General features: G+C 46.0%; 1 protein-coding gene across 2 annotated transcripts in view; it reads right to left on the bottom strand.

Annotated features, from left to right (window-relative positions):
- ELOVL1 (ELOVL fatty acid elongase 1) overlaps nt 1-27,256 on the bottom strand; it is a 41,025-nt gene that overhangs the window by 5,638 nt on the left and 8,131 nt on the right. The window contains exons 1-3 of one of the 2 annotated variants that reach the window (XM_069981293.1): nt 13,867-13,991; nt 3,054-3,127; nt 696-886 (exon numbers count right to left, since the gene is read on the bottom strand). In XM_069981293.1, coding sequence (XP_069837394.1) covers nt 696-886; nt 3,054-3,108 — 246 coding nt within the window. In that variant the 5' untranslated portion in view covers nt 3,109-3,127; nt 13,867-13,991. Of the gene's footprint in view, nt 1-695; nt 887-3,053; nt 3,128-13,866; nt 13,992-27,256 lie in introns of those variants that run through there. The other variant, XM_069981294.1, reaches the window with a different exon arrangement.

The following is a 27,256-nucleotide window of genomic DNA, read 5'->3' as shown; positions in this document are numbered from 1 at the left end:
TGAAGAGGGGAGGAGGGAGATTAGTCGCCAGCAAAGAACAAATGATTACACAGTGGGAGCTGTATGAAAGACGGTATTCAGAGGTCAGAGAGGTCAGTGCTGACTTCAGAGGACATAGCCTGGTGATGTAGCTGAAAATTAACTCTTTGTTGTCCTGTTTTGGTGCCTCATCTCCCTCCACCCCTCCCCTCTCCATAGAGAACAATGAAAACAGGGGGGCGAGCTTCAAACTGCTTTCTCATGATAAAAATGCATTTTTTGGCTAATAAACACAATTACAAAGTTTCTTAAAATCACCTGTACTATTGATTTCTGCAAAAAAAATTTAAACGACAGTGACACTTTAAAGATGACTTGCTGCATTCAGCACTGAAAGACACGGCTCCTTTGAATAAAGGGCTTTATTAAAACCAAGGGAGCCATACTGGACACTTGTAGCGTAATTTGCATAACTACAACGCCACCTATCAGCGACTTTAATAAACGATGACACATCATCTGAAGTGCCCGTTACACAATATTCGTACCATTTGGAGCGGCAGACCACCTGGAGTGTCTGAGATTGAGAAGTTTCCTTTAACCAATCTAGTAAACTAAAAGAGTTGCAGAACTTTTCATCATACAACTTTAATATGGTCCACAGGAAAGACTCCAGAGAGCGACACCCCCCCTTCCACTCCCACCACCTGACTCACCTCGTATACAATATAAGCAGACAGGGCGACTAGACTGAAATTATAGACCACCATTAATGGCTTGAGGTCAAAGGGCTTCCGGTTGGCCATTATTCTTGGCCCCAGGGACAGAACGAAGTAGACATAGAACAGCAGGATGGCCCCGGGCAGAAACGGGGCGTGCATCAGGGGGTAAGCCCCTATCCTGGGATCTGAGGGAAGAAAGGACCATTACCGATGATCAACAAAGGGTTAACCTGCATCAAACAGCAATGAACTGAGGCGCAGCGGTTCTGGAATATATTAAGACTGCGGGAGAGGAAATTACTGGTTCTCAACATTTCACATTGATGGCGGCTACAAGAAGAGCAGTAATTAGAGATGTGGGGGGTTATTATGTGAGGCAGAGCCGCCGCCACAAGGACAGGTGATCGCTTCATTTGTATAACTCTGTATCCACAGATCTTCCTGGATTTGCATCTCCTCTGTACACATCTCTGCAACATAGTAACTAAGAGCCTGTGAGGAGTCAACGTTCTGATATGGTCCTCTGTGGATCAGCAGGTCAGGAGTCTGGAGAAGCTGGATTCCCAGTGGTTACTCTAGAGCAGGGGTGTCAAACTTGTGGCCTTCCAGCTACTGCAAAACCACAATTCCCATCATGCCTGGACAGCCAAAGCATAAGCTGTTCATGATGCATGATGGAAATAGTTTTGCAACATCTGGAGGGCCACAGTTTGACATCAGTGCTCTACGGAGTGTGTGCTATATGACTAGACAGCCTGCCATTCAGGATGCTGGAAAAGATGAGCAGGAGCTATACGACTACCCAGCTTTCTCAGATACTGCTGATGCTTTAAGGGTTTGTCCAGTTTGGAAAACCCAGGTTCATATATCCTATAGGAGAATTCTGAGCTGATAAAGGGACAAGAACAGCCGTAAAAGAGTGTATCCCTCTCTGGAGGACCAGTCCTGTTCTGCATTAGGGTGCGTGCACACTACGGAATTACCGCGTATGACCCGCGGCATATTCCGTCGCTGGTCCCCGCACGCGGCGGCGCGCATATCCGCCCGTGCCATAGACACTATTCTGTGCACGGACGGATTCCGCGTTCCGTCGAAAGAATTGACATGTCAATTCTTTTGGCGGAACGCGGAATCCGCCCGTGCATAGAATAGTGTCTATGGCACGTACGAAAATGCGCGCCGCCGCGTGCAAGGACAAGCGACGGAATACGCTGCGGGTTATACGAGGCTATTCCGTAGTGTGCACGCACCCTTACAGAGACAGCGAATGGACATTGTAATTCTTTATTTCACCTGAGGGGGTGCTGCAGAGAAACTGAACACCTACTGTCAGGTATCCCAGCAGATTCCGGCTAATCAATGGGACTCATGTGGAATAAGCATATAGTCTAGGGGCCCTTCTACCGATTAGGGACTGGCCAGAGCGGAGGACACTTTAAGGGCTCATGCACACTGAGCAAAAGACAAGGAATTGAAGAGGAAAGATTTCTGCTTGAAATTCCTGCTCTGGCAGAATACAAGCTGAATTTGAGCAGAAATTTAAGCAGAATGCAAGTGGAATTCAAGCTGAATTTTAGGCAGAATTCAAGCTCTATTGAATTCTATAGGATTCCTCTAGCAGAATCCGCCCAAAGAAGAGACAGTGTGACAACAAAGTGACAACATTCTGCAGTGTGACAACAGAGTGGAAATCCCATTGAACACAATGAGACATTGCTCTGTTCATTCTTTTACGGGAGGAATTTCAAGCAGAATTTAAGAGCGGATTCCTCTTCAATTCCTCGTCTTTTGCTCAGTGTGCATAAGCCCTTAAAATGAGAAGTCCAGTGAAAATTTGTATTACATGTTTTGTATTGCCCCCCCAAAAGTTATACATATCACCAATATACACTTATTACAGGAAGTGCTTACAAGGTGCTTTTTTTTTCCTGCACTTAATACTGCATCAAGGCTTCACTTCCTGGATAACATTGTGATGTCACTTCCTTGATAAAATGGTGATGTCACGACCCGACTCCCAGAGCTGTGCGGGCTGTGGCTGCTAGGGAGAATGATGGCAGAGGGATGCTCAGTGTCCCTTCAGTGCCCTGTGTCCCAGCGCCCCTTTCCAGCAACCACTACACAGCCCGCACAGCTCTGGGAGTTCCAGTGGGTCGTGACATCACCATTTTATCCAGGAAGTGAAGCCTTGATGCAGTAGTAAGTGCAGGGAAAAAACACTTTATAAATCATTTCCCGTAATAAGTGTATATTGGTGATTTGTATAACTTTTGGAGGGCAATACAATACTTTAATGAAAAATTTTGACAGACTTCTCCTTTAAGCCTTAGGGAGATGCAGAGAGTACCATACCTGCTGCCTTCATGAATTCTTGATAGCGCTGCCCCCATTCTGAGAGTATCTCCATCTTCACAGCTGTTCACAACCTGAGGAGACACAGAAATTACAGCTTATTTAGAGGCTTGGTGACAGATACCACCATGTCAGGGATACAAAGCTTTTACTCTTAGATATACCCCAAACCTAATGTCCTTGAACCCCTAACACCTGTGGCAGCTGCTTCTTTTACAGTGCTAGTCATATGTCCCTCCGCTTATGGTACAGAAGGTACCAGAGGGTCCCTGTAGGTGCATGGTGCTGTGGTGGTGCTGCAGGCCCATAGCCACCAATGTTCAGCCAACACATTCAGGAGTCTTCGAGTAGGCATGTAAGATTTCTTGTTGTCAGAGACTATGCCATACTGATCGAGTCCATCACTGACAACAAGTATTATGTATCTTTTACTGGACAGGAGACAGATCAGCCAAATACAGCCACAGCGCATCTCTGAATGGGACCCCCTATTCTCATCATTGGCAGGGGGTCCCTATGTTCTTGGACAGAAAACCCCTTTGATGTTTCTTATTGTCTTTCTAAATGTATCCAAATACCCCAAACAAGATATGGGTCACATGGTCGCCATAAATGACGTAGCAGTAATAATCTGTATTGATGGGGGACAGGTGGCTTATAATCCTTTGCCTACTTCCCGTTTGAATTTACCCAAAGAGACCGAGACAAAAAGTGACATCACACAGGCACAGTGACATCATGTAACCCACACAGTCATAGGAACCAGTAGGAGGCCAATAACTGGGTGCTAAGAGGGAACGCTGTGAGGTAATGCTGATGGATGGCACAGAAGAGGGTGGGCAGATACGGATCCTGTGGGTGCCTGTCTTACTACTAAGTCACAAATAGTCTTCTCTACAGTCCTCCAGCTTCTACAATCATACAGACTCAGGGGTAAAACTCAAAGTCAGAGGCAATGGGGGAGATTTACCAAACATGGTGTAAAGTGAAACTGGCTCAGTTGCCCCTAGCAACCAGATTCCACCTTTCAATCTTTGGAAAATGAAAAGTGGAATCTGATTGGTTGCTAGGGGCAACTGAGCCAGTTTCACTTTACACCATGTTTTATAAATCTCCCCTAATGTGTATACTGTCGTTTCCCCATACTTTGCACTGCGGCTCTGCTTGTTCACATTGGCTCCTGTGTATGAGCAGAAGCTTAGAACGTACAGAACATTATAAGCTCCCATCGGCTCCTGTCTCCTCTGGCCGTTTCCTGCTCCTCCTTAAATTTATACCATCAAGATTAAAATCTCCAATAATAAATTTATCTTCAGATCATCATCAACTGTAATAAAAGAACTGGTGACCTGACACCTTCTAGACGCCCCATAATCTGCGCTGGCGTCCACGCCTGCTCCCAGCTTCTCCTGACATGCGACTAAGTGACAGGAGCAATGCAGGGTGATGTGTGCGCCCCCCGATCTGTGATAAGCGGCCGTCATATAGATGAGACACAGCAGAGAAGCACAGGACAGTGAGACCACAAACAGCCCAAATGAAGAGAGACAGGGCCGGGGTGACACGAGGACACACAGGATACGGGAGGGCTCCCGCCTGTACGGATAGCTGCAGATGACGCTCTGCATTATAGGAGGTTTTGTAACTTTCTAATATCCTGTCACCATTTTCAAAATTTTTTAATAAGGACCTTATTGTTTACATTGAAGACTTTGCTCCAGTGTATCCTCAGCAGCACAGAATCATTCATTACAATGCATAAGCGAGGAGAAGGTATACACTGGATACAACAAGAGGTTGTCCAGGCTTAGAAGAACATGGCCGCTTTCTTCCAGAAACACCACCTCTCCTGTCCTCTGGTTGTCTGAGGTTTTGTAGCTCAGTGCTGTTGAAGTGAATGGAGTTGAGTTGCAATATCACACACAACCTGAGGACAGGGGTGGCACTGTTTTTGCCAGAAAGTAGCTGTGTTTTTGTAATCCAAGATAACCCCTTTATTGTCTAGTACATCATCTGTCTAGTGAATAGTCTGACAGCGCACATGCCTGACCACTGCTCTACTTACATGGTAGGGACCCCTGTTGTCATGACTGGTTAGGTCCTGGGGGGGTTAAATACTTTTTACCTACTAATCTTTGCGCATAATCCCTTTAAGGCTACTGTAGGTTCACACTGGTGTCAGAGCTTTGATCAGGAGCTACATAGAGATTCTGTTTAGGGCCAGAAAGTGAAGCCACAAAACGGATATAAAAAAATCAATGGATCCTAAAAGATCCCATTGACCTCAAGATTTACGATGCAACCAGATCCTGCTAAATAATAGGAATCTGCAATGAAGCTTTACCACAAGTGTGAACCCAGGATCCACATCATCGAACAAGAAACAACAGAGTGATCCGATGAGGGGTCGGGGACATGGCTCGTCGTATTCACCATCATCATCAGGATTCTCTAGAACAGCATCATGTAGGAAATGACTAGAGATGAGCGGATCTGGAGCACGCTTGGGTCCATCCAAACCTGAATGTGCGGCATTTGATTATTGGTGACTGAAGTAGTTGGAGTCAGCTCTAGGGAGTCCTGGAAAACATGGATACAACCACAGGCCATAGGCTGTGTCCATGTTTTTTAGGGAACCTTAGGGCTTCAGACACTGGAAATCAAAAGCCGCAAACTCAGACTTACCCAACTTACAGTCCCATATATTCCTATTGGGATCTCATCCTTCATCTCCAGAAGAGTCAGCATGGAACAGGTCGGGGAGGTTTCCCTCTCCCTGTAATTATGAGCTTTAGATTCTCACATTTGATAGTAGACTCGATATCCGAACTTGTCTGTGCAGGGCGGCCCACGCAGCGTTGTCAGGGCCCCAGGGGACGTCTCTCCTCTCCACCCTGCTCCGTTGCAGAGCTGGCAGTCACAGCCGGGTGATAACACAAGACAAGGTAGACCAGGAAGTCACCTGCAGGGGTTTAGCCTCAGTCGTCTACTCTATTGTTTGCTATTCTTTTTTTGTTACAACCCCGGATAATAAGACAATGGTCCTTTTTTTGCACAGAAAATTAAGCCCCATTAAAGATAATGAGCAGCTTATTTTGCTCTGACTTTCCACACATTTTGGTACCCAATAGATGTAGACTCCACATCAGAATCTGTGCCGATTATATACAGGTGGACATGCAGTTAGGGCCATACATGATATGTAGCATATTGCTGAACTTCTGCACATAATGGGATAAAGATCTGGGTGAGAAATCCTCCACTACACGTTCCTCACACACAGAAGGAAAATTATTACCAGCAGAAGTCTCTTCATATCAAGGAGAAGGAAAAGATTGTGGAATCACTTCGTAATTTCCATTTCGAGAAGAAATTCCCAGAAAGAGAAGAAAGTGTAAAGATGAAAATAATTCTCCAAGTAAAAAGGAAAGTCCAGGGTGAGCTGCGGACTGAGATCATAGAAAACATGGGTGCACCAAGAGAGTCGGCAGTTGTCTTAAAGGGGTAGTGCCGCGTTTAACTTTTATTCACTAAATAACACATTACAAAGTTGTACAACTTTGTAATGTGTGTCCCTCATGCCAGCCCCCCTCTGTCACGATTGGCTGAGCACAGTTATGCTCAGCCAAACGCGGCTGAGCAGCTCATGATGCGGCATAGGGGGGCTGGCATGAGGGACGGCTGGAGCGGTTCGGTGAACACATAAGTATAATGCACCAACACTTCTGGGGTGGGGGGAACACGGGGAAGGGGGTCATTCACTTAAATAACACACATTACAAAGTTGTATAACTTTGTAATGTGTGTTATTTAGTGAATAAAAGTTAAAATGCCGCACTACCCCTTTAAAGGGGTTTAAACGCTACAAAAACATGGCCACTTTTGCACTCTTGTCTCCAGATTGGGTGCAAGTTTTGAAACTCAGTTCCATTGACGTAAATGGAGCTTAATTGCAAACCACACCTGAACTGGAGACAAGACTGATGCAAAAGTGGCCATGTTTTTGTAGCGCTGGATAACCCCTTTAAAGAGAAGGATGATGCAACCCCTTAAATATGGAAATCCACCATTAAGTGCAGCAAAAGATGTTAGTGGTTCCCAATCAGTTTTATTTAAAATATCAAATATTAGGGAAATGAGACAGATATAAAAGAAGAACATACAGGGAGTGTGCGGAAGACGTCACAACGTCAGGATAGAAAACTTATAGCAATCTGCCTGGGGAATACAGAATGTCCAACACAACAAATGGAGGAAACAAGAGTCAATGTCTATGACAGATCTGTAAAAAAATCACTGTATGTAATAGGATTTACGTAAAGAAAACCAGAACCAACACCTAAACCTAACAGAACAAGTATACAGGGGACTGAAGAGAATAGCCATGGAGGAAAGTGATATCACTAATCGGTCATCGGCCTGTAGAATCAGAGGAAGGAAATTGTTACAATGTGTTGAGACGGGAGGTGGGAGTGCATTGTGGGTATAAATACTGTGTAACATTTGCAGTATGACCCAATGCGTGAGATGGCCAATAATGTAGTGGTAGAAACCGCATTACATTTGCACATATGTAGCAGAGCTAAATTTCGCAATGTAGCTGCACTCGGGCTCAGGTAATAGTTTACCCCCAGCTCTCTCAGATTTTAGGATGATGGAGAAGTTATGACGTATCAGCAGATTGTGCTATTTGTACATGAGCCCGGTCTGGCTTTGTCACCGCTCCATGTGATCAGTATCAGGCCATGGTTATAACTTGTGGTTCCAAAGGGCAGTCCTGACCAGTGTGATGTCCCTGCACCAAGGTCAATGGGGGAGAAGAGCTGCAACAGGGAGGACTATGGTAATGACTGATATTGGGGGAAGGGTGACAAATCATAAGACTGGGTGTGATCTGGGATCATTCATCCTTGTGTGCAGGAACCATATTGGACATCTTGCACTAGGATCACATGTTGTAGCAGCTAATTTTATCAGTGGATACTCATGACAGATGCTCATGAGTAATGTCCAGCACTGCAGAGCCAGGCATAGCCGCCCGTGAACGGGCCAACACCAGGCATAGCCGCCCGTGAACGGGCCAACACCAGGCATAGCCGCCCGTGAACGGGCCAACACCAGGCATAGCCGCCCGTGAACGGGCCAACACCAGGCATAGCCGCCTAATCCCTTCTTATGCTGATCTTATTCAGTAGGCAGACCCAGAAAGCCCTTTGTTGTTTCATATGAGAACAGAATAATCATATATTTATATAATTCCTCTTGTTTCCATATCTTATTATCCTGAGGACCCCTCAGCTGCAGGCACAATGTTGCAGTCCAGCAGTCTCTATAGACAGTTGCTCAATGCAGTGTGTCAGGTGGATGAAGTTTTGCCCGCAGACTAAGGTTCAAGCTACACCTGGTCATGTGACCAGGAACCACTGCGTCATGCGACTCCTTCACTCACACATACAAATAAATGGGGTCACACCCACATGACTCGGAATCACCATGTCGTCCCAGCCTTCCGTCCACACACACAACTACAGTGGATTTTCCACAATATATCAGTAAACCCTCCACTATTAAAGATTTACTGCGGAGCCATTGGAGTTTACCAGGGTGGTAACAGGGCTGCTCTGAGGCCGCTCTAATCTCTGATCGATTCACGTAATAATCAGTAGCTGCGCAGGTGAAGCCATTGGCGCCAGCAGCAGCTGCTGCCCTTATCTGCAGATTATTTTTATCTAGATTATATTTTTTCTCATTTTTATCTATCAGGAAAAGGCCGCAGTAAAGTCATAAATGGGGAGGAGACAATGAGCTCAACAGGGCAATTATTGGGGCGGCCATCATGTATGAGCCATTTTTAACAGCCTTTAGTGACATGCTTTATGACAAGCCCCATGGACATAGACACAATGAATATCTCCAGGCCCTATTCTTTAAATAGAACTCATTTGTAAGTATGTAGGGTCACAGAGTATAGGTCATAACATAGGGAGCGGGAGGATGAGCTGCTCGATTTAAACATTCCCTATAGACTTGATAGTGTATTGATGTCCCAGAGTCATCAAATTTCTTGAAACACAATGATAAATCCGGTGCATCCTTACAGTGTATAAAGGTAGACTAGACAGACTATGTATTAGTATAGTAAACCTGTCCCAGTCTTTTAGGCTGAGGTATATCTATGCCTGCCGAGCAATGTCACATGTATAGAAAGTGCAGACACTGATCAGGGGTTATCCAGGATTCGAAGAAAAAACAGCACCAGCCCTGTCCTCAGGTTGTAGGAGTAATACTATTTACCTCCATCCACTTTAATGCAAAACCTAAACTAAGGACAGGACTAGTGTTGTTTTCCTAGGCCTGGACAACCCCTTTAAGTTTAGAAGCTGACCAAACCTGAAGGACCAGCCAACTGTTTAATTTATATGGCGGCCTCTGACTCTGTCCGACAGCGGATGTTGGGGGTCCGGCTGCTGTGGATACTACTGATATCTGTTATTATAGGGGGGGAAGCTCTTGGCGAGCCCTCAACATCATCATTTTTTCCAAAACTATCCCTTATAATGCAGCAAACCCAATAACCCCACAATACACCCAGCTCTGCTACATTTGCATACTTCTAGCATGGCTGAAAGCTCAATGACATCACAGTATGGAAACAATTTGTAGGTTTGTGCCCGGGGTGTAGGGTCACCGTCCCTGGGATCAGTTTACACTGACAAGAATGACAACAGGAAACAAGTGTGAATACAGAGTGTGAGGCGTCAGTCAGGAGAGGACAGCGTGTCATGGATGATCAGGCGGTCAGAGCATACATGCTGGGAGTTGTAGTCTCATAAGCGCTAGCTGTAAGGTCTGGGTGCTGTCACCTCATTATGGCTGGCTGCTGGTAATGCTGGGAGTCGTAGTCTCGCAACAGCTGGCTGCAAGGTCATGCTGAGAGTCGTAGTCTCGCAACGGCTGGCTGCAAGGTCATGCTGAGAGTCGTAGTCTCGCAACGGCTGGCTGCAAGGTCATGCTGAGAGTCGTAGTCTCGCAACGGCTGGCTGCAAGGTCATGCTGAGAGTCGTAGTCTCGCAACGGCTGGCTGCAAGGTCATGCTGAGAGTCGTAGTCTCGCAACGGCTGGCTGCAAGGTCATGCTGAGAGTCGTAGTCTCGCAACGGCTGGCTGCAAGGTCATGCTGGGAGTCGTAGTCTCGCAACGGCTGGCTGCAAGGTCATGCTGGGAGTCGTAGTCTCGCAACGGCTGGCTGCAAGGTCATGCTGGGAGTCGTAGTCTCGCAACGGCTGGCTGCAAGGTCATGCTGGGAGTCGTAGTCTCGCAACGGCTGGCTGCAAGGTCATGCTGGGAGTCGTAGTCTCGCAACGGCTGGCTGCAAGGTCATGCTGGGAGTCGTAGTCTCGCAACGGCTGGCTGCAAGGTCATGCTGGGAGTTGTAGTCTCGCAACCGCTGGCTGCAAGGTCATGCTGGGAGTTGTAGTCTCGCAACCGCTGGCTGCAAGGTCATGCTGGGAGTTGTAGTCTCGCAACCGCTGTCTGCAAGGTCATGCTGGGAGTTGTAGTCTCGCAATCGCTGTCTGCAAGGTCATGCTGGGAGTTGTAGTCTCGCAACCGCTGTCTGCAAGGTCATGCTGGGAGTTGTAGTCTCGCAACGGCTAGCTGCAAGGTCATGCTGGGATTTGTAGTGACAATATCTGGCTGCAAGGTCATGCTAGGAGTTGTAGTGACAATATCTGGCTGCAAGGTCATGCTAGGAGCTACAACACTCAGCATCTCATGAAGCTCAGGCTAGGAGTTGTAGTCTCAAGATAGCTAGCTGCAAGGTAACCCTGGGAGCTGTAGTCTCAATGTCTAGCTGCAAGGTCATGCTGGGAGCTATAGTGCCATGATTGTTAGCTGTAAGGTCTTATTACAATCCAGCATGACCTTAATAGCCAGCTATTGTGAGACTACAATTTCCAGCATGACCTTACAGCTAGCAATCATGGCTACAGCTCCCAGGATAACCTTACAGTTGTGAGATTACAACACTCAGCATCTCATGAGGGTCAGGCTAGGAGTTGTAGTCTTGTGATAGCTAGCTACAAGGTCATCCTGGGAGCTGAAGTCTCATATTAGCTACATATAGGGTGGGTTCATACTGAGAAATTCTCGCGGATAATGTCCGCGGAATTCCGCAGTATGTCCGCGCGCCTTTCCGCCGCCTCCATAGACACCATTCGGCTATCCGCCAAAAGAAGTGACATGTCAATTATGTGAAGTAAAATTGCACCTCACAATGCTACCCCATTCAGCGACCTTAGGGGCGACACAGTCATCTCTGGTCATGTGTCGCCTGCTGTGGCCAAAATGACAGTGACTCAGACTGTAGCCTCAGACTATTGTGACAAGATTCAATGGAACAGCTGACAGTCTGCCATAAAACAGCTCAGACCCAAAACACAACCTGCAGTATACGTAGTGTCACCAATGCCCGATACATCCCCCCACCAGTCACCATTAACCCCTTCAAAACCTTTGGCTCTCACACATGGGCAAGGGCCCAAGCACAACTACGATCTTCACAATAAGTAACAGCAATCAGCATCCACTACAAGTTCCAGCCTGTGCCTGAGGCTTTTAGCACCCCACCATATACCCACTCCACTATTACAGGTGACTTTGCAGGGTCAACGCTTGCAATGGGTGCTCCCTACCCCCGTGTTTTGGTGTGGTAACCTCATGAATGCCCTCCCTATTTTGTTGCTTAACCTCATGAGTGCCCTCTCTGTCTTGGTGTAGTAATATCATGGGTGCCCTCCCCGTTTTGGTCCTTAACCTCATGTGTACCCCCATTTTGCTGCCATAACCGCATGGGTGCCCCCGTTTTGGTGTCCTTTCCCTAATGGGTGCCCCCATTTTGATGTCGTAACCTTGCAGGGGCTACTGGAGTCTGTAGTCTGGCTACGAGCATCAGTCTGACACACACACCCCAGCCCTAGTCTCTCCACAACAACCACCAGTCACTACACAAAAATGTCACTCCATCACAAACACATTCACACCCAGATTTTATTTTTTCTTTATTGTGAAACCATGAAAAGGTGACGTAACCGCCCAAGGTGCAGCATGCACACAGGCCATGGAGGTTTCCAGTCTACGTGCCAGGACACAATCCCTATGACTACACTCACAGCTCTGCTTCATATTGACCACAACTGATGTGTAGGTGGGCGCACTCTGTTGTTCTCCGGTATCAGCCATTTCAGACAAAGAAATATCTCCTGTTATCGCCCACTAGGAGTCGACTCCTTAAAATATAATGTCCCTTTAAGTGACAATACTGATGTAAAGGACAAACATTACGCAGGAGGGAAGCTTCTGACCTCACGAGATCCCATAGCACTGCTCCAGCACTGACACAGTGTCATGAATAGGAGCCCAGGCGTGTTCACTGCTGACATCACGGAGCATGAGACGGCACGTTGAGCTTCAGGAAGCTCCGCTCCCTCGTGTCATGAGATGCAAGAGTGACAACCACCGCCGGCCACTACAGGATGTCTAAAACACTACAAATAATGGATGGCAATTATATGGCTACGCCCCCGTCCCCTCCTATCCGCACACCCAGTCATACGCAGCCATGGTTGTCACCTGCCTTCACCTCTCACCTACTTACGACCGGCCCAAAGGTGCAGCGTCCTCTTGAAGTCACTCTTTAACAAAGACGTTAAGTCAGCTTCGGCATAGCTCCAACATCCGTCGCCTCCCCCTCCCGGAGTTCAGAGTCCCTCATTCTATGACTTTGCAGGTTGTTCAGTGGTCCCCTCTCTCTCCACCATGTCCCCTACTCTGGGCCCCTCCGTAATGACTAAACTGCTGGGGGCTACACAAGATTTACTTGGCGATGATTTTAAGTCTTTTCCCCTCGATACTTCCGTAGTGTAAAGCTGCTGACTTGTAATCTCTTACTATTATCTCAGGCTGATATGCGTTATCTGCGGCTTTACATGGGACTACAGGTAATTCAGAGTTATCCCAATGTACATGCGAGGCTGAATACAATCTCAGCTCTGCTACATCCATATAAGATCACTTGTCTGCCCTCAGGCTTCCGTAAGAATCCTTTTTAATCTTGTGATCTGTCTCAGCTCTGCTACATCAGTAAAGAGTCATTCATCTAAACATGTGGAGTAAAGTTGACTCTCGTGAACTCTTTCAGCTCTGCTACATCTGTGTGAGAATACTTGTCTACCCTGAAACTTTCCCCAACAAGAAAACTTTAGTTTAGTGAAGTGTCTCAGCTCTGCTACATCAGTATAAGATCACTAACATGTTCTGAGGCTTCTGTATGAATAAAAATGGAGTCATGTGAAGCTTCTGAGCTCTGCTACATCTCTAGAAGGATAAAACTTGAGTCCTGTGAAGTTTCTGAGCTGCGCCGCTGCCTCTACAACCACCTGATTTAACCACGCACCATGACACCCATCCTTCCTCTTTCTCGCCTGCCTTACTCCTCTAAGCCCACACAAGACATTCCAGATGTGACAGCGGTGGGTGGAAGCACAGCAGGGTGGGCGACCGCCCTTCCGTCCGGTGCCTGGTACTCTCAGTGACTGGCACATACATGCACTGGGGGCTTAACCCTCTCTTGCCCAGCACAGACACCAGCCAGCCGGATGGAGGGCCTGTCACCCTTCGACACGCAGCTTGGGGCTGATGGCAACAAGACGCTTTCCAGACCAGACCAGACCTCACCCCCCCCCCCCCCCAGGTAGCCACACTTCCCCAACCCCACTTTGGTGTCAACTTTGCCCACCAGGAATAAAGTTGCTTACCTTGATGTTGTGAAGTGGATTCCTGACACTCCCAAGCCTGACAGAGAGAACGTGAAAGAAGGAAAGGAGGAAGGAAGGAGAAAGAGAGGGAGATCTGGGTAACCACACCCCTGGGTGACTCAACTTCACTCTGCAAACATCAGAGCTCCAGCCTGCCTGCTGTAATAAGGGAGGGCTCTAAACAGGAGACAGTGGTGAGGCTGGGCCTGTACAGCAGGGAGAGGACAGGGCAGGCACACCCTTCCTACAGCACACTAATCCCACCACACCCTCCGCAGCTGTATGGCCACCACTGTCAGGAAGAGGGAAGGCTGGTGCAGGACGGAGACAAACTACAAGTTCCAGCAAGCCTAGTTGCTGGGGAACCAGAGTATATACAATGTATTCAACTAGCAAAAGTGACTGTAACAATAGATACAATGTATCCTCACATATCTAGGTTACAAAGTATCAGTACAGGCAACAGGTGATGGGAAAGGTCACGTGACGTGCAGCAGACTTATGCTGCGTTTACACAGACAGATTTATCTGACAGATTTTTGAAGCCAAAGCTAGGAATAGATTTCAAAAAAGGAGAAATCTCAATCTTTTCTTTATGACCTGTTCCCTGTTTATAGTCTGTTCCTGGCTTTGGCTTCAAAAATCTGTCTGTGTAAACGCACCCTTATGCTGCGTTTACACGGAGCGATAATTCGCCTAATCGATCGTTTAACGATTTTGAAGCAACAATTTGGTTTTTATATCAATCAGCATTTAGACGAATAAATCGTTCGAAAAATCGTTATTGCGATTGTTTTTAAGATCACTTAAGCCCATCTCACACATAGGGTGAATCTTTGAAAGACTGTGCGAATTTTTAGCGAATAATCAACAACGATTTGAGAACATGTTGAAAGATCAAAATGAACGATTTCTTGCTTGCCGCTTGATCGTTCACTGTATTTACATGAGCCGATCATCGCTCAAATGCGATCGTTATCGCAAAAATTCGAACAATAATCGTTCTGTGTAAACGCAGCATTAGGGTATGTTCACACCTAGGATTCAGGTGATAATTTATAACCAAAACCTGGAGTGGAGCCGACACAAAGTATAATGGTGTACCTATACCTCAAGCTGTGGCTCTCCCGCTGTTGCTACGTATGGGAAATGCTGGTCTGTGTACGTTACACTCCACATACTATTACACTTGACTGACACTGGGCATAACTATATACATTACGCTAATTTGACCAGTTTAACAAGGGGCGTGGTTAAGAAATCATAAAAACTGCAGGCGGTCAGGGCATGATAGGAGTTTAGTAACATCCGGAGAGCCATAGTTTGAGTAAGGCCCCGTTCACATTACAGAATCAGCGCCAAATCCTGCCTTCTATCTGTTTGAATAGGAGGGCTTGCATACTCTCTGCGCGGAATCTCAGCGCCGGTTCCATAGTGTGAACGGGGCCTAATGCTACTGATAAGCAAACCTGCAGAATGGTCGGGTTCTCCTGAATCTGAACATTCGGCATTTGACTCCTGAAGGCTGGAGGAGTTGAATGCATCCCTAGGGAGTCCTGGAAAACATGGATATAGCCATAGGTTGCAGCCCTGGGGTGTCATCCATCTTCTCCAGCCATTAGGAGTGAAACGCCGAACGTTTGGATTCAGCAGAATCTGAACATTCAGTAAGTTCGCTTATCACTAAAAGGAACAATGTTACATGGCCACTGCAGGCAGTCATGGCATGATGGGAGTTGTAGTTTTGCAATAGCTGAAAAGTCACGATGCAAGGAACACTTGCATGGCCAAGTGGTTAGGGCATGATGGGAGTTGTAGTTTTTCAGCAGCTGGAGAGGCACAGGTTAGGGGACCTGTGGATTGGGTCTCCAGTACCGGCCAGGCAGTGGATTGATGCTTATGTTACAGTATAATGCATCTTCCTGCATTTCTATGCAATGACCCTCTGAATGTTTACAGGGATCCACTTCCAGCACAGCGGCCTCCTGGGTGCGATGGATCACTAACCACCATGGCTGCTCCCCAGATGCTGCTTAGCAGTAAAGAGGTAGCGAATACAGAGCTCGGGGGACTCTCGGATGGGAGAACACGGAGCGAGATGCTCTTTTTAGAGACGGGATCATTAAGAAGCCGCAGGGGGATCTGTCACTAATGTTCTTAGTGCTCGGGTGGCTATTAACCCTTCTATAGCCAATGTAATGAAAATCTGCGGGGGATGATACCAGGAAAAGCACAGCGCCAGAAATGTTGCCATATGGCACCGATATACCCCTAGGAGTGGTGCTTAACTATACCTCTGTATTATGGCACCAGATTACACCGATATAGCCCTAGGAGTGGTGCTTTACTATACCTCTGTATTATGGCACCAGATTATACTGATATACCCCTAGGAGCCATGCTTTACTATACCTCTGTAATATAGCACCAGATTACACAGATATACCCCTAGGAGCCATGCTTTACTATACCTCTGTAATAAAGCACCAGATTATACTGATATACCCCTAGGAGCCATGCTTTACTATACCTCTGTAATATAGCACCAGATTACACCGATATACCCCTAGGAGTGGTGCTTAACTATACCTCTGTAATATAGCACCAGATTACACCGATATACCCCTAGGAGCCATGCTTAACTATACCTCTGTATTGTGGCACCAGATTACACCGATATACCCCTAGGAACCATGTTTTACTATACCTCTGTAATATAGCACCAGATTACACTGATATACCCCTAGGAGCCATGTTTTACTATACCTCTGTAATATAGCACCAGATTACACGGATATACCCCTAGGAGTGGTGTTTAACTATACCTCTGTAATATGGCACCAGATTACACCGATATACCCCTAGGAGCCATGTTTTTCTATATCTCTGTAATATAGCACCAGATTACACCGATATACCCCTAGGAGTGGTGCTTTACTATACCACTATAATATAGCACCAGATTACACCGCTATACCCCTAGGAGTGGTGCTTTGCTATACCTCTGTCATATAGAACCAGATTACACCGATATACCCCATAGGAGGGTGCTTAACTATACCTCTGTATTATGGCACCAGATTACACCGATATACCCCGTGGAGTGGTGCTTTACTATACCTCTGTAATAAAGCACCAGATTACACCGATATACCCCTAGGAGTGGTGCTTAACTATACCTCTGTAATATGGAACCAGATTACGCCAATATACCCCTAGGAGCCATGCTTAACTATACCACTATAATATAGCACCAGATTACACCGATATACCCCTAGGAGTGGTGCTTTACTTTACCTCTGTAATATAACACCAGATTACACCGATATAGCCCTAGGAGCCATGTTTTACTATACCTCTATAATATAGCACCAGATTACACCAAAATACCCCTAGGAGCCATGTTTTACTATACCTCTATAATATAGCACCAGATTACACCGATATACCCCTAGGAGCCATGTTTTACTATACCTCTGTAATATGGCACCAGATTACACCGATATACCCCTAGGAGCCATGCTTTACTATACCACTATAATATAGCACCAGATTACACCACTATACCCCATTGGAGGGTGCTTTACTATACCTCTATAATATAGCACCAGATTACACCGCTATACCCCTAGGAGCCATGCTTTACTATACCTCTAAAATATAGCACCAGATTACAAAACTATACCCCTAGGAGTGGTGTCTATAATATAGCACCAGATCACACAAATATACCCCTAGGAGTGGTGCTTTACCTCTGTAGTATAGTATCCAACGACCCATGCCATGATCTGACATTAGAGGCATACAGAGGTACGGTAGTTATCTCCCCCGACCCCCCCATACACATAGGGTTCTCCATAAGACAAGAGGAGAAAGCCACTGCCAGACCCCTCAGGTCTTCTCTGGCAGTGGCTTATTTTCCTCAGGATAACATGAGCCGATCCTCCTCTGACATCTGCCGATGAATACATTGGGCGGTGGTATATTAGAAATCAGGGGGTCTAGACGACACTTCACTAATGTGTGTGGTCAGCTCTATCCCCCCTCCCTGCATGGCAGTCACAGAGATGATGAAAGCCATTTGTCTCTCTAGGATTTCCTTTGTAGGCCACGTGCCCGGATACCGAGGGGATTTCTTCATTCCCATTCACACAATGCAGTAATGATTGCACCACATATGTAGGATTGGTCCATAGGGAACGGCTGACCGTCTCAGCTGACTCTTCTCTAATACAAGTGGTTTTTAACCTGTTGCAAAACTATAATTCCCAGCATGCTCTAATATAGCCTGTGGATGTCAGGGGATGATGGGCATTGGAATCACACTTCATACTAACACGAGGGATTTTTACTTTTTCTTCTTTTTTACATTCACTCTTGTCTTTGCCTTCAGCAGCAACAATTACTACACATGTGGATCTGTGGAACTACAACTCCCAGTATGCCCCTCCAGTCTGCAGACCACCTGCTGGGAGTTGTCACTACACAACACTACAGGTTGGAGGACACTTATTTGGAGTATGCCAGAAATCTCAGGAATTTAGCAAAGTTTCTGCTTCACCTGAGTATTTCCGGTTTCCAGGCTTTCCCTAGTTATTACAGGGCTTTGTCCACCTGGACATCAAAGGGGGGGGGGGGGGGGGGGGGTCACCACTCAGGACCCCCTCGAATGGAAGCCACAGGTTAGGGAACACTCATCTATAGAATCTGATGTCGTCTGACATCCTCCTTCTGTCTCATCAGAAGATCAGAGAGCTCTTCTATCCTATCCATGCTTTACACTGCAGCTCAGACTGGATGGTGTAGATAAGCTCAGCACCAGGTCACTGCACATAGATCAGTAAGGACAGAAGATGATCAATTATTAGGTAATGTAGTGCTGCATTTACACGGAACGATTATCGTTCGAATTTTCGCAGTAAGGATCGCATTTGAGCCATAATCGGCTCGTGTAAACCCAGCGAACGACCAAGCGATGAGCGAGAAATCGTTCATTTTGATCTTTCAACAAGTTCTCAAATTCGCTAAAAATATACAGATCACTTCGTGTAAACAATCTTTCACCGATTTACCCTATGTGTGAGATAGGTTTAAGCAGTCTTTAAACGATCGCAATAACGATTTTTTCCAAACAATATATTGCTCCTTCTAAACGCTGATCGTTATAAAAAACACATCGTAACTTCAAAATCGTTAATCGTTCGATTGGGCGAATTATCGCTCCGTGTAAACGCAGCATTAGGCTATGTGCACACTGCGTAAGAGACCGGCCGTTCAGTGACCCGGCCGGGTCACGAAACGGCCGGTCTCTGCAAAGATCATTCCGGCCGGTACTCGGCCAGATGATCTTCAGGCCGCAGTGTTCTGTTCGCATCCGAACTTCCCATAGCGCACAATGAAGCAAGGGGCCGGAGCTGCTCGCTTCATTGTGTGAACTGACAGGTCTTTCTGCGGCCGCAATTCACTGAATTGCGGCCACAGAAAACTGACATGTCAGTTCTTTGTGGCGCCGCATGGGATCCCGGCCGGAGCGTATACTGTGTGTATACGCTCCGGCCGGGATCCCATAGAAGAATAGGCAATGTTCCAATGACAACAACGGCCGTACCTTTACGTAGTGTGAACATAGCCTTACTGTGTACCTTTCTTTGTAGTGGACATGTTCTGTATGGGAATTTAACACATGGAAACATGTAGTGGGCATGCTCTGTCACATATGATGAGCACATTGCTCTGCGAGGGAATCTAAAACATGGGATACGTAGTGGGTATGCTTTGTCAATTATGATGTGCACATTGCTCTGGATGGGGATGTAACACTTTGGGATACGTAATGAGCAAGCTCTGTCACTTATGATGTGCATATTGCTCTATGTGGGAATCTAACACTTGCAGATACATAGTGGGCATGCTCTGTTACTTATGATGCATGCATTGCTCTGGGTGGGAATCTAACACATTGGGATATTTAGTGGGCATACTCTGTTACTTATGATGCATGCATTGCTCTGGGTGGGAATCTAACACATTGGGATATTTAGTGGGCATGCTCTGTTCCTTATGATGTGCACATTGTACATTGGACGGGAAGACGCAATAGATACCGTATTCTCTGGGAATCCTATCCACCCTGTGTTTGTTCGACAGCATTTGCCGGCCGGCTTCCCTTGTTCTGGAAGCCTTTATGTCACGCGGCTTCCTTCTCAGAACATGGGCACATTCCTTGGGCACCCAGCGACAAACCCCAATCTACTTGACACAAACACCAGTCCGCAGCCCCCTCCCCTGTGTCACTACAAGTGGGCAGCAGCCTGCATCCTCCAAGTGTGTGAAAGGTCTAGAGCCGCACATTCCTGGTATCCTAGGGAATGAGGCAGACAGCCAAGACAAGGGTTAAGGTGTGTAAGGAGTGTGTGTGTGTGTGTGGGGGGGGGGGGGTTAAAGGTATGTGCTGGGCGGGGGGAATGCTCTGCTATGTGGGCCGGTTCTGCACTGTGTATGGACCCGGCTAGGAATGCATTGCATGCCAGTGCAGGGAGGGGACATCTGAGGACTCTACAGTCAGACCCATTGTTCTGAGGACAGTGAAATGTAACACTGCTCCATTATATAGCTGTCATACTCCAGGACCTACAGAACAGTAAGCAGTCTGTATAGCCGTCTCTGCCCACTTCACTACATCCCCCGGGGACATACCCGAGCATGGTCACATACCATACACCCCATACTGGTGTAGCCATGGAGCTGGCAGGAGAGGGCACGGTGCCAGGCTGGATGTTATTACAGATGTTACACTATCACCAATACACCCCGGGCTATACAAAGTCTAGGCTGCATATTGTACAGTATCTGTAAGACCCTTCAAGGAATTTGGTAGTACAGTCATACATCTCACTTTCTGATAGCCTTTCTGTTTCCATCTCTGCTTGCTGTCAGTGAGTAGAAGGATTTATATTCACTTCCAAAGGCGGAAAACTTCAAACTTCTTACTGATGAGAGTTAGTTACAATTGCATCCAGCCTTCTGGATTGTGCACTGTACCTGTGCTGACACACTGCACTAAACCATCAGGAAGACAGAGATTTCCGCTGCTCGTGTGTTTATATAACAGGGATGGGACGTATTTTTAGCAGATGTCTGGGGAAAAAAGCATTGGGTATGCTGGATTCCAACATGACAGATCTGTTGTTCTCATGGGAGAGAAGAAGGGGACATAGGGATCTGGAGGAGGACAGAGGAGTCTAAAGGAGGGGCAGGGGAGTCTAAAGGAGGGGATAGGGGAGTCTAAAGGAGGAGGACAGAGGAGTCTTAAGTAGGGGACAGGGGAGTCTAAAGGAGGGGATAGGGGAGTCTAAAGGAGGGGACAGAGGAGTCTAAAGGACGGGACAGGGGAATCTAAAGGACGGGACAGGGGAATCTAAAGGACGGGACAGGGGAGTCTAAAGGACGGGACAGGGGGGTCTAAAGGAGGGGACAGAGGAGTCTAAAGGAGGGGACAGAGGAGTCTAAAGGACGGGACAGCGGAGTCTAAAGGACGGGACAGGGGTGTCTAAAGGAGGAGGACAGAGGAGTCTTAAGTAGGGGACAGGGGAGTCTAAAGGAGGGGATAGGGGAGTCTAAAGGAGGGGACAGAGGAGTCTAAAGTAGGGGACAGGGGGGTCTAAAGGAGGGGACAGAGTAGTCTAAAGTAGGGGACAGGGGGGTCTAAAGGAGGGGACAGAGGAGTCTAAAGGACGGGACAGGGGGGTCTACAGGAGAAGGACAGAAGAGTCTAAAGGAGGGGACAGGGGGGTCTTAAGGAGGGGATAGTGGAATCTTAAACAGAGGATAGAGGAGAATGGAGGGGGACAATGGAATCTAGAAAAATTCAAAGGATTTTGAAGAAGGTGCAGAGGGGTCTGGATGAGGGCAGAAAAGTCTGGATAGTGTGCTTAGAGGGCACAGAGAAGTCAAGGGGAGAACAGAAGAGCCTGGAAAACAACATAAGAGTCTGGAAGTGAAAAGTGTATTTGGAGGAGGACTGGATGGGAAAGGAGGATTCTGGAGACGACAGGAGTCTTAAGAAGAAATAAGGATTGAGGAGGAGAGGATGGGGGGGGGGGGCAGAGGAGTCTGGTGGAGGGCAGAAGAGTCTGGAAAGAGACAGAGGAGTCTGTTGTATAACACAGCATGGGGCTATGCCTCCTGAGACAATATGTGGGGATGACTGTCATAGAGGGATGTATTAGGATGATCACTCGTAGATGAGATGTTACTGAGATCTAGTATCGCTCGTAGGTTTTAGATGAAGCAGAACAAACAATTATCATTGAAAAAGCGAGAAGAGTGACCCTCAACAAGACATATGGGATGGGACCGCCACAGCGATTGTAAAAATGTCACTGAGGAACCTCAAGACTCAAAAAGAAGGCAGGACGCTCTGAAGGAATGACACCATCCACATGGTTACCAAATGACACCTTTTTGATGGTACTTGAAGGGTTTTTCTTATAATAATAATATTAATAATAATTTTTATTTATATAGCGCCAACAGATTACGCAGCACTTTCTGGGGGTACATACATAGACAAAAATAGACGTTACAGATACATATAATTATCCATACATGAGGTGAGGGCCCTGCTTGCATGCATCAGCTTACAGACTACTAGGAGGGGTTTTGAGACAAGATGGCAGAGGGGCAAAGTGCTTCATTGTTCTTATAGTCTGGTCATCTTTATAAATAAGGCAGTGCAAGTAAGGGTGGGTGAACCTGTCACCAGCCAAATGCCTAAATGCTTGGCGTGTGTGTATATATGTGTCTGTGTGTTTGTGCGTATGCGTAGTGGTGGTAACTGTGGCATAACTGTGCTCAGCCAATCGCGGCTGAGCAGCTGATGACGTGGCCGCGTCATCAGCCGCTCAGCTGCGATTGGCTGAGCACAGTTATGCTCAGCCAATCACGGCTGAGCTTCGGATGACGCTGCAGAGGGTGGCCGGCACTCGGGAAGATCCGCCGGCCTCCCGAAGAAGACGTCACTGCTGAGGATCGGAGACCGTGGACGACACGAGATGCGGTGAGTATAATGCACCACACTTCCGGGTCTAGCGTGGGTGGGGGGAAACACGGGGAAGGGGGCCATTCACAGACATAACATACATTACAAAGTTGTATAACTTTGTAATGTGTGTTATTCTGTGAATAATTTTTTATCGCCGGACAACCCCTTTAAGGTACTCACGGTCAGCGCTGTCCACATAGAAAAGTGGACGAAAGATTTAGAGGTCAGTATCTACTACAGCCATGTGTAATGCTTCCCTGCTCCCTTTTTATTTTATTCACTTAAGTTGCCATGCAGACCTGGAACAACACTTACCAGAACGTGACTTATGCACATAACGCCTGAACAAATTCCCAGTTTCTGCTGAACCCATCATTACTGATGTCACCTCTCTACGACAAAGCGATCACCTTTGTACCCACAACCTTATGTCTCGGTGAAGTCATTAATTCCTAGCTAATCAATTGACTTCATTCTGACAAACTATCACCAGGCCCAGAAAGTGCGCTCAGAAGGTTGGTTCACCACAAGGTATTTTGCAATTCATAGCTAGGAAGTCCACATGATCTTCTTCAAGTGATTATTCTTCCTAACAGGTTTTACTGCTGATCGAAGATAAGATTCAGCTTATTAGTACTTGTTTTTTCCGATGACACTGGGCCAGGTATGCACCATATTGGGCAATCTGCTTGGGGAGGTGGGGACCCATCCCTTGGTATCTAAGAGTGGTGAGATAATCGTGACTGAGCTATTTATGAAAAACCGCTCAGATAACCTCCAGGTCACAGCCGTTCTCTGAGGCGGAGAGCTGACACTTCAAACAAACACATGACTCCCATCTATTGATCACAGCGTCCAAAGCGCCTGCCAGGGGACAGAGAAAGCCTCAACATGATGTCATCCCCTACAAGAGAGAGAGCATCACTGCTTCCTGGTAGACGTCACAGTCCACTATTCACAACAGCCCCAGGGCCAGAACACTGAACATAGTGATAACTTAAACCTCCTCTATTCTTGTACATAGAAGCAGTATTATAGTAGTTATATTATTGTATATTGGGAGCAGTATTATAGTAGTTATATTCCTGTATATAGAAGCAGTATTATAGTACTTATATTCTTGTATATTCGAGCAGTATTATAGTAGTTATTTTCCTGTATATAGAAACAGTATTATATTAGTTATATTCTTGTATATGGGGGCAGTATTATAGTAGTTATATTCTTGTACATAGGAGCAGTATTATAGTAGTTATATTCTTGTATATAGGAGCAGTATTATAGTAGTTATATTCTTGTATATAGGAGCAGTATTATAGTAGTTATATTCTTGTACATAGGAGCAGTATTATAGTAGTTATATTCTTGTACATAGGAGCAGTATTATAGTAGTTATATTCTTGTACATAGGAGCAGTATTATAGTAGTTATATTCTTGTATATAGGAGGCAGTATTATAGTAGTTATATTCTTGTACATAAGAGCAGTATTATAGTAGTTATATTCTTGTATATAGGAGCAGTATTATAGTAGTTATATTCTTGTATATAGGAGCAGTATTATAGTAGTTATATTCTTGTATATAGGAGCAGTATTGTAGTACTCTGTACAAGAAAGGTGGACCTAATACATTGGATACAAAGTGTAGATTACACCTAAACAGTATAAAAATAAGCAAAGACATTCCACAGCTGAAGTTCTGAAGGTTTAGAATAATGTCCGGAAGATCCCTGGCTGAGAGGTGGCTAAGTTATAATGGAAGGAAGTTCTTCGTAAGGTGTGGAGCAAACACGGACCTGGCTGCCAGGACACAAAATTGGTCATGCATAGCAAAGCTGCCTGGTAATAAAGTGTTAGACCCAATGCATCACACCACAAAACATAAAAAAAACTAAAGAAAGGTGGGTGACAGCTTTCTGTTAGCCGTACTTATGGCCATACTACAACTGCATAAAACCAGTGTTCATTGCAGAGGTTTCTGCAGCACCATAGCCACTGTGTGTGAATGTGTCCTTATTTAACATACAGGAGGAAAGAGCGATATAAGCAGCCAGCCTCAATGCTAATGTGATGTAAGCATTCAGTATCATAGAGAAAAACCCACAGCATTAGGTGAATATGTGCATATTAAATAAAGTGACGAATTGAGAGCAAAAACCCAACTATCTTGTCTGACTGGAGCGACACCCTTTAGTGCATCGAACAGATCTGTGGGTGTTTATGAGACAGTCATGTAGAGACTTGGAGGAGCCCCATCACTGCCGCCCTCTGCACTGCAAATAATGTATCCATATCATCTGAATACAAAGCCTATTTCTGGCCTTTATATGTCAGATTTATTACTGACAACCGGTTACTGACAACAAAACTTATTGTAAGCTAGTGTAAAGGTGCCAGAAATCCATCCTAAATGGTCATTCCACACACCCACCCCTCCATGTGACAGGCTATTTGATCAGTAAACAGTTTGCAACTGAAATGACCCAGCTCAAAAGTCAGAAAAGCTCTAAAGACTTTGCCACTAGGTGTCACTCTTCCCTGTAATCTGCCGTTCACTGCCTGCTGTTAGGCTCAGTCTGTCTCTACTAAGAAAAAAAAAAATCAAGATGCATAAACTGTGCGGTCAGCACTCAAGATGATCGGCAGGGCCAGCGGGTAAACAGAAGAAGGAGGTTCTCGGAACTCACCAGTTTCTTTCTAACAATGCTTTATTCACATCAGTAATTACATACAAGCACAAGCGTTCACGTGACAGGCCGTGTTCTGGAGTAGCCTTCTTTAGCTGAGAAACGCTATGCCAAAACGCGTTCAGTTCTGGGAACTATTTTTTTTTTCTTGAAAGGTAAATCAAGGCTTCCCTCTCAACTCAACAGCAGGTTAATACTTAAAGCGACTCTGTACCCACAATCTGTCCCCCCCAAACCACTTGTACCTTCACATAGCTGCTTTTAATCTGAAATCTGTCCTTGGGTCCATTCGGCAGGTGATGCAGTTATTGTCCTAAAAACAACTTTTAAACTTGCAGCCCTGTGCCCAATGGCCTTGGCCTAGGGTATCTGTGCCCTAACCTTGCACCACCCTCCGTCCCTCCTCCCCACCCTCTTGATAATTAGGAATGCCACTGGCAGGATTTTTCCTATTCGTCTGCAGTGAACACTGCACAGGTGCCTTAACGATCCAGCCCATGTGCAGTGTTCACACAGCTGATGAATAGGAGAATGCCTGCCTGGGGCATTCCTAATGATGGAGAGGGCGGGGAGGAGGGACAGAGAGGTTGTGCCAGCCTAATGCACAGACACTCTAGGCCACGCCAATTTGACACAGGGCTGCAAGTTTTAAAGTTGTTTTTTAGGACAATAACTGCATCACCTGCCGAACGGACCCCAAGACAGAACTTGGATTAAAAGCAGCTATCTGAAGGTACAAGTGGTTTGGGGGGAACAGATTGTGGGTACAGAGTCGCTTTAAATGCTTAGTGTAAGCTCTTTCTTGTTGTGCTGCTGCTGATGTCAGTGCATCAGTAACCCTTTTCTATTTACATGTCATCTATAGTGGCATACTGTAATCATCCCCCAGCACATTGGCAGTCTGTCTAACCGAATAAACTTTTTCTAGAACTATGTCATGGTATAGAAGGAGTGCGGTAATGTGACTGTGACTGGGCAGACAAGTAAGGTAAAGTAACCCCGTGTGTGTACTACTGATATCAGGGAATGAAAAATTGTTGTGGACCGCAGAGGGGGCTCTAAGGGACTCATCAATAGCAGTGACAGCACTATCATCACCTGTCGCCACACTGAAGAGCTAATGTAATAAACCAGGCAAGTTTAAAAAAACAAAAACAAAACTTTTGTATAGACATAGATGCTTTAAAGGGCTACAAAACATGGACACTTTCTTTCAGAGACAACAAGACTCTTGTCTCTAGCTCAGGTGTGGTCAGCAATTATTCTTCATCCACTAAGTTGCAAAACCTACACCCATGTTTATGTAATGCTGGATGGCCCCTTTAAAGAAGTTCTTTACTAAAAATTAATTTTTAAATCAACTAGTGGCATAAAATTATACAGATTTTTAAATTACTGCTATTAAAAATATATCCAGCCCTTCTAGTACTTATCAGCTGCTGTATGTCCTGCAGGAAGTGGTGTATTCATTTCAGTCAGACACACTGCTCTCTGATGCCACCTGTCTGTGACAGGAATTGTTCAGAGTAGAAGATGCATGTTTTGTTTTTGTCAGGATTTTTTTAGTGGGAGGCTGCCGTCTTTGAAGACCTAACTCACAAGATAATACAAATATGCTATTTTGTTAAAAGGATGCATAGATCAAAGTTTCTATACTTCT

This window comes from Dendropsophus ebraccatus, chromosome 8 (assembly GCF_027789765.1).
Source record: "Dendropsophus ebraccatus isolate aDenEbr1 chromosome 8, aDenEbr1.pat, whole genome shotgun sequence".
NCBI classification, from domain to species: domain Eukaryota; kingdom Metazoa; phylum Chordata; class Amphibia; order Anura; family Hylidae; genus Dendropsophus; species Dendropsophus ebraccatus.
Note: the sequence above shows the minus strand (reverse complement) of the source record. Positions and strands in the feature narration are given on the sequence as shown.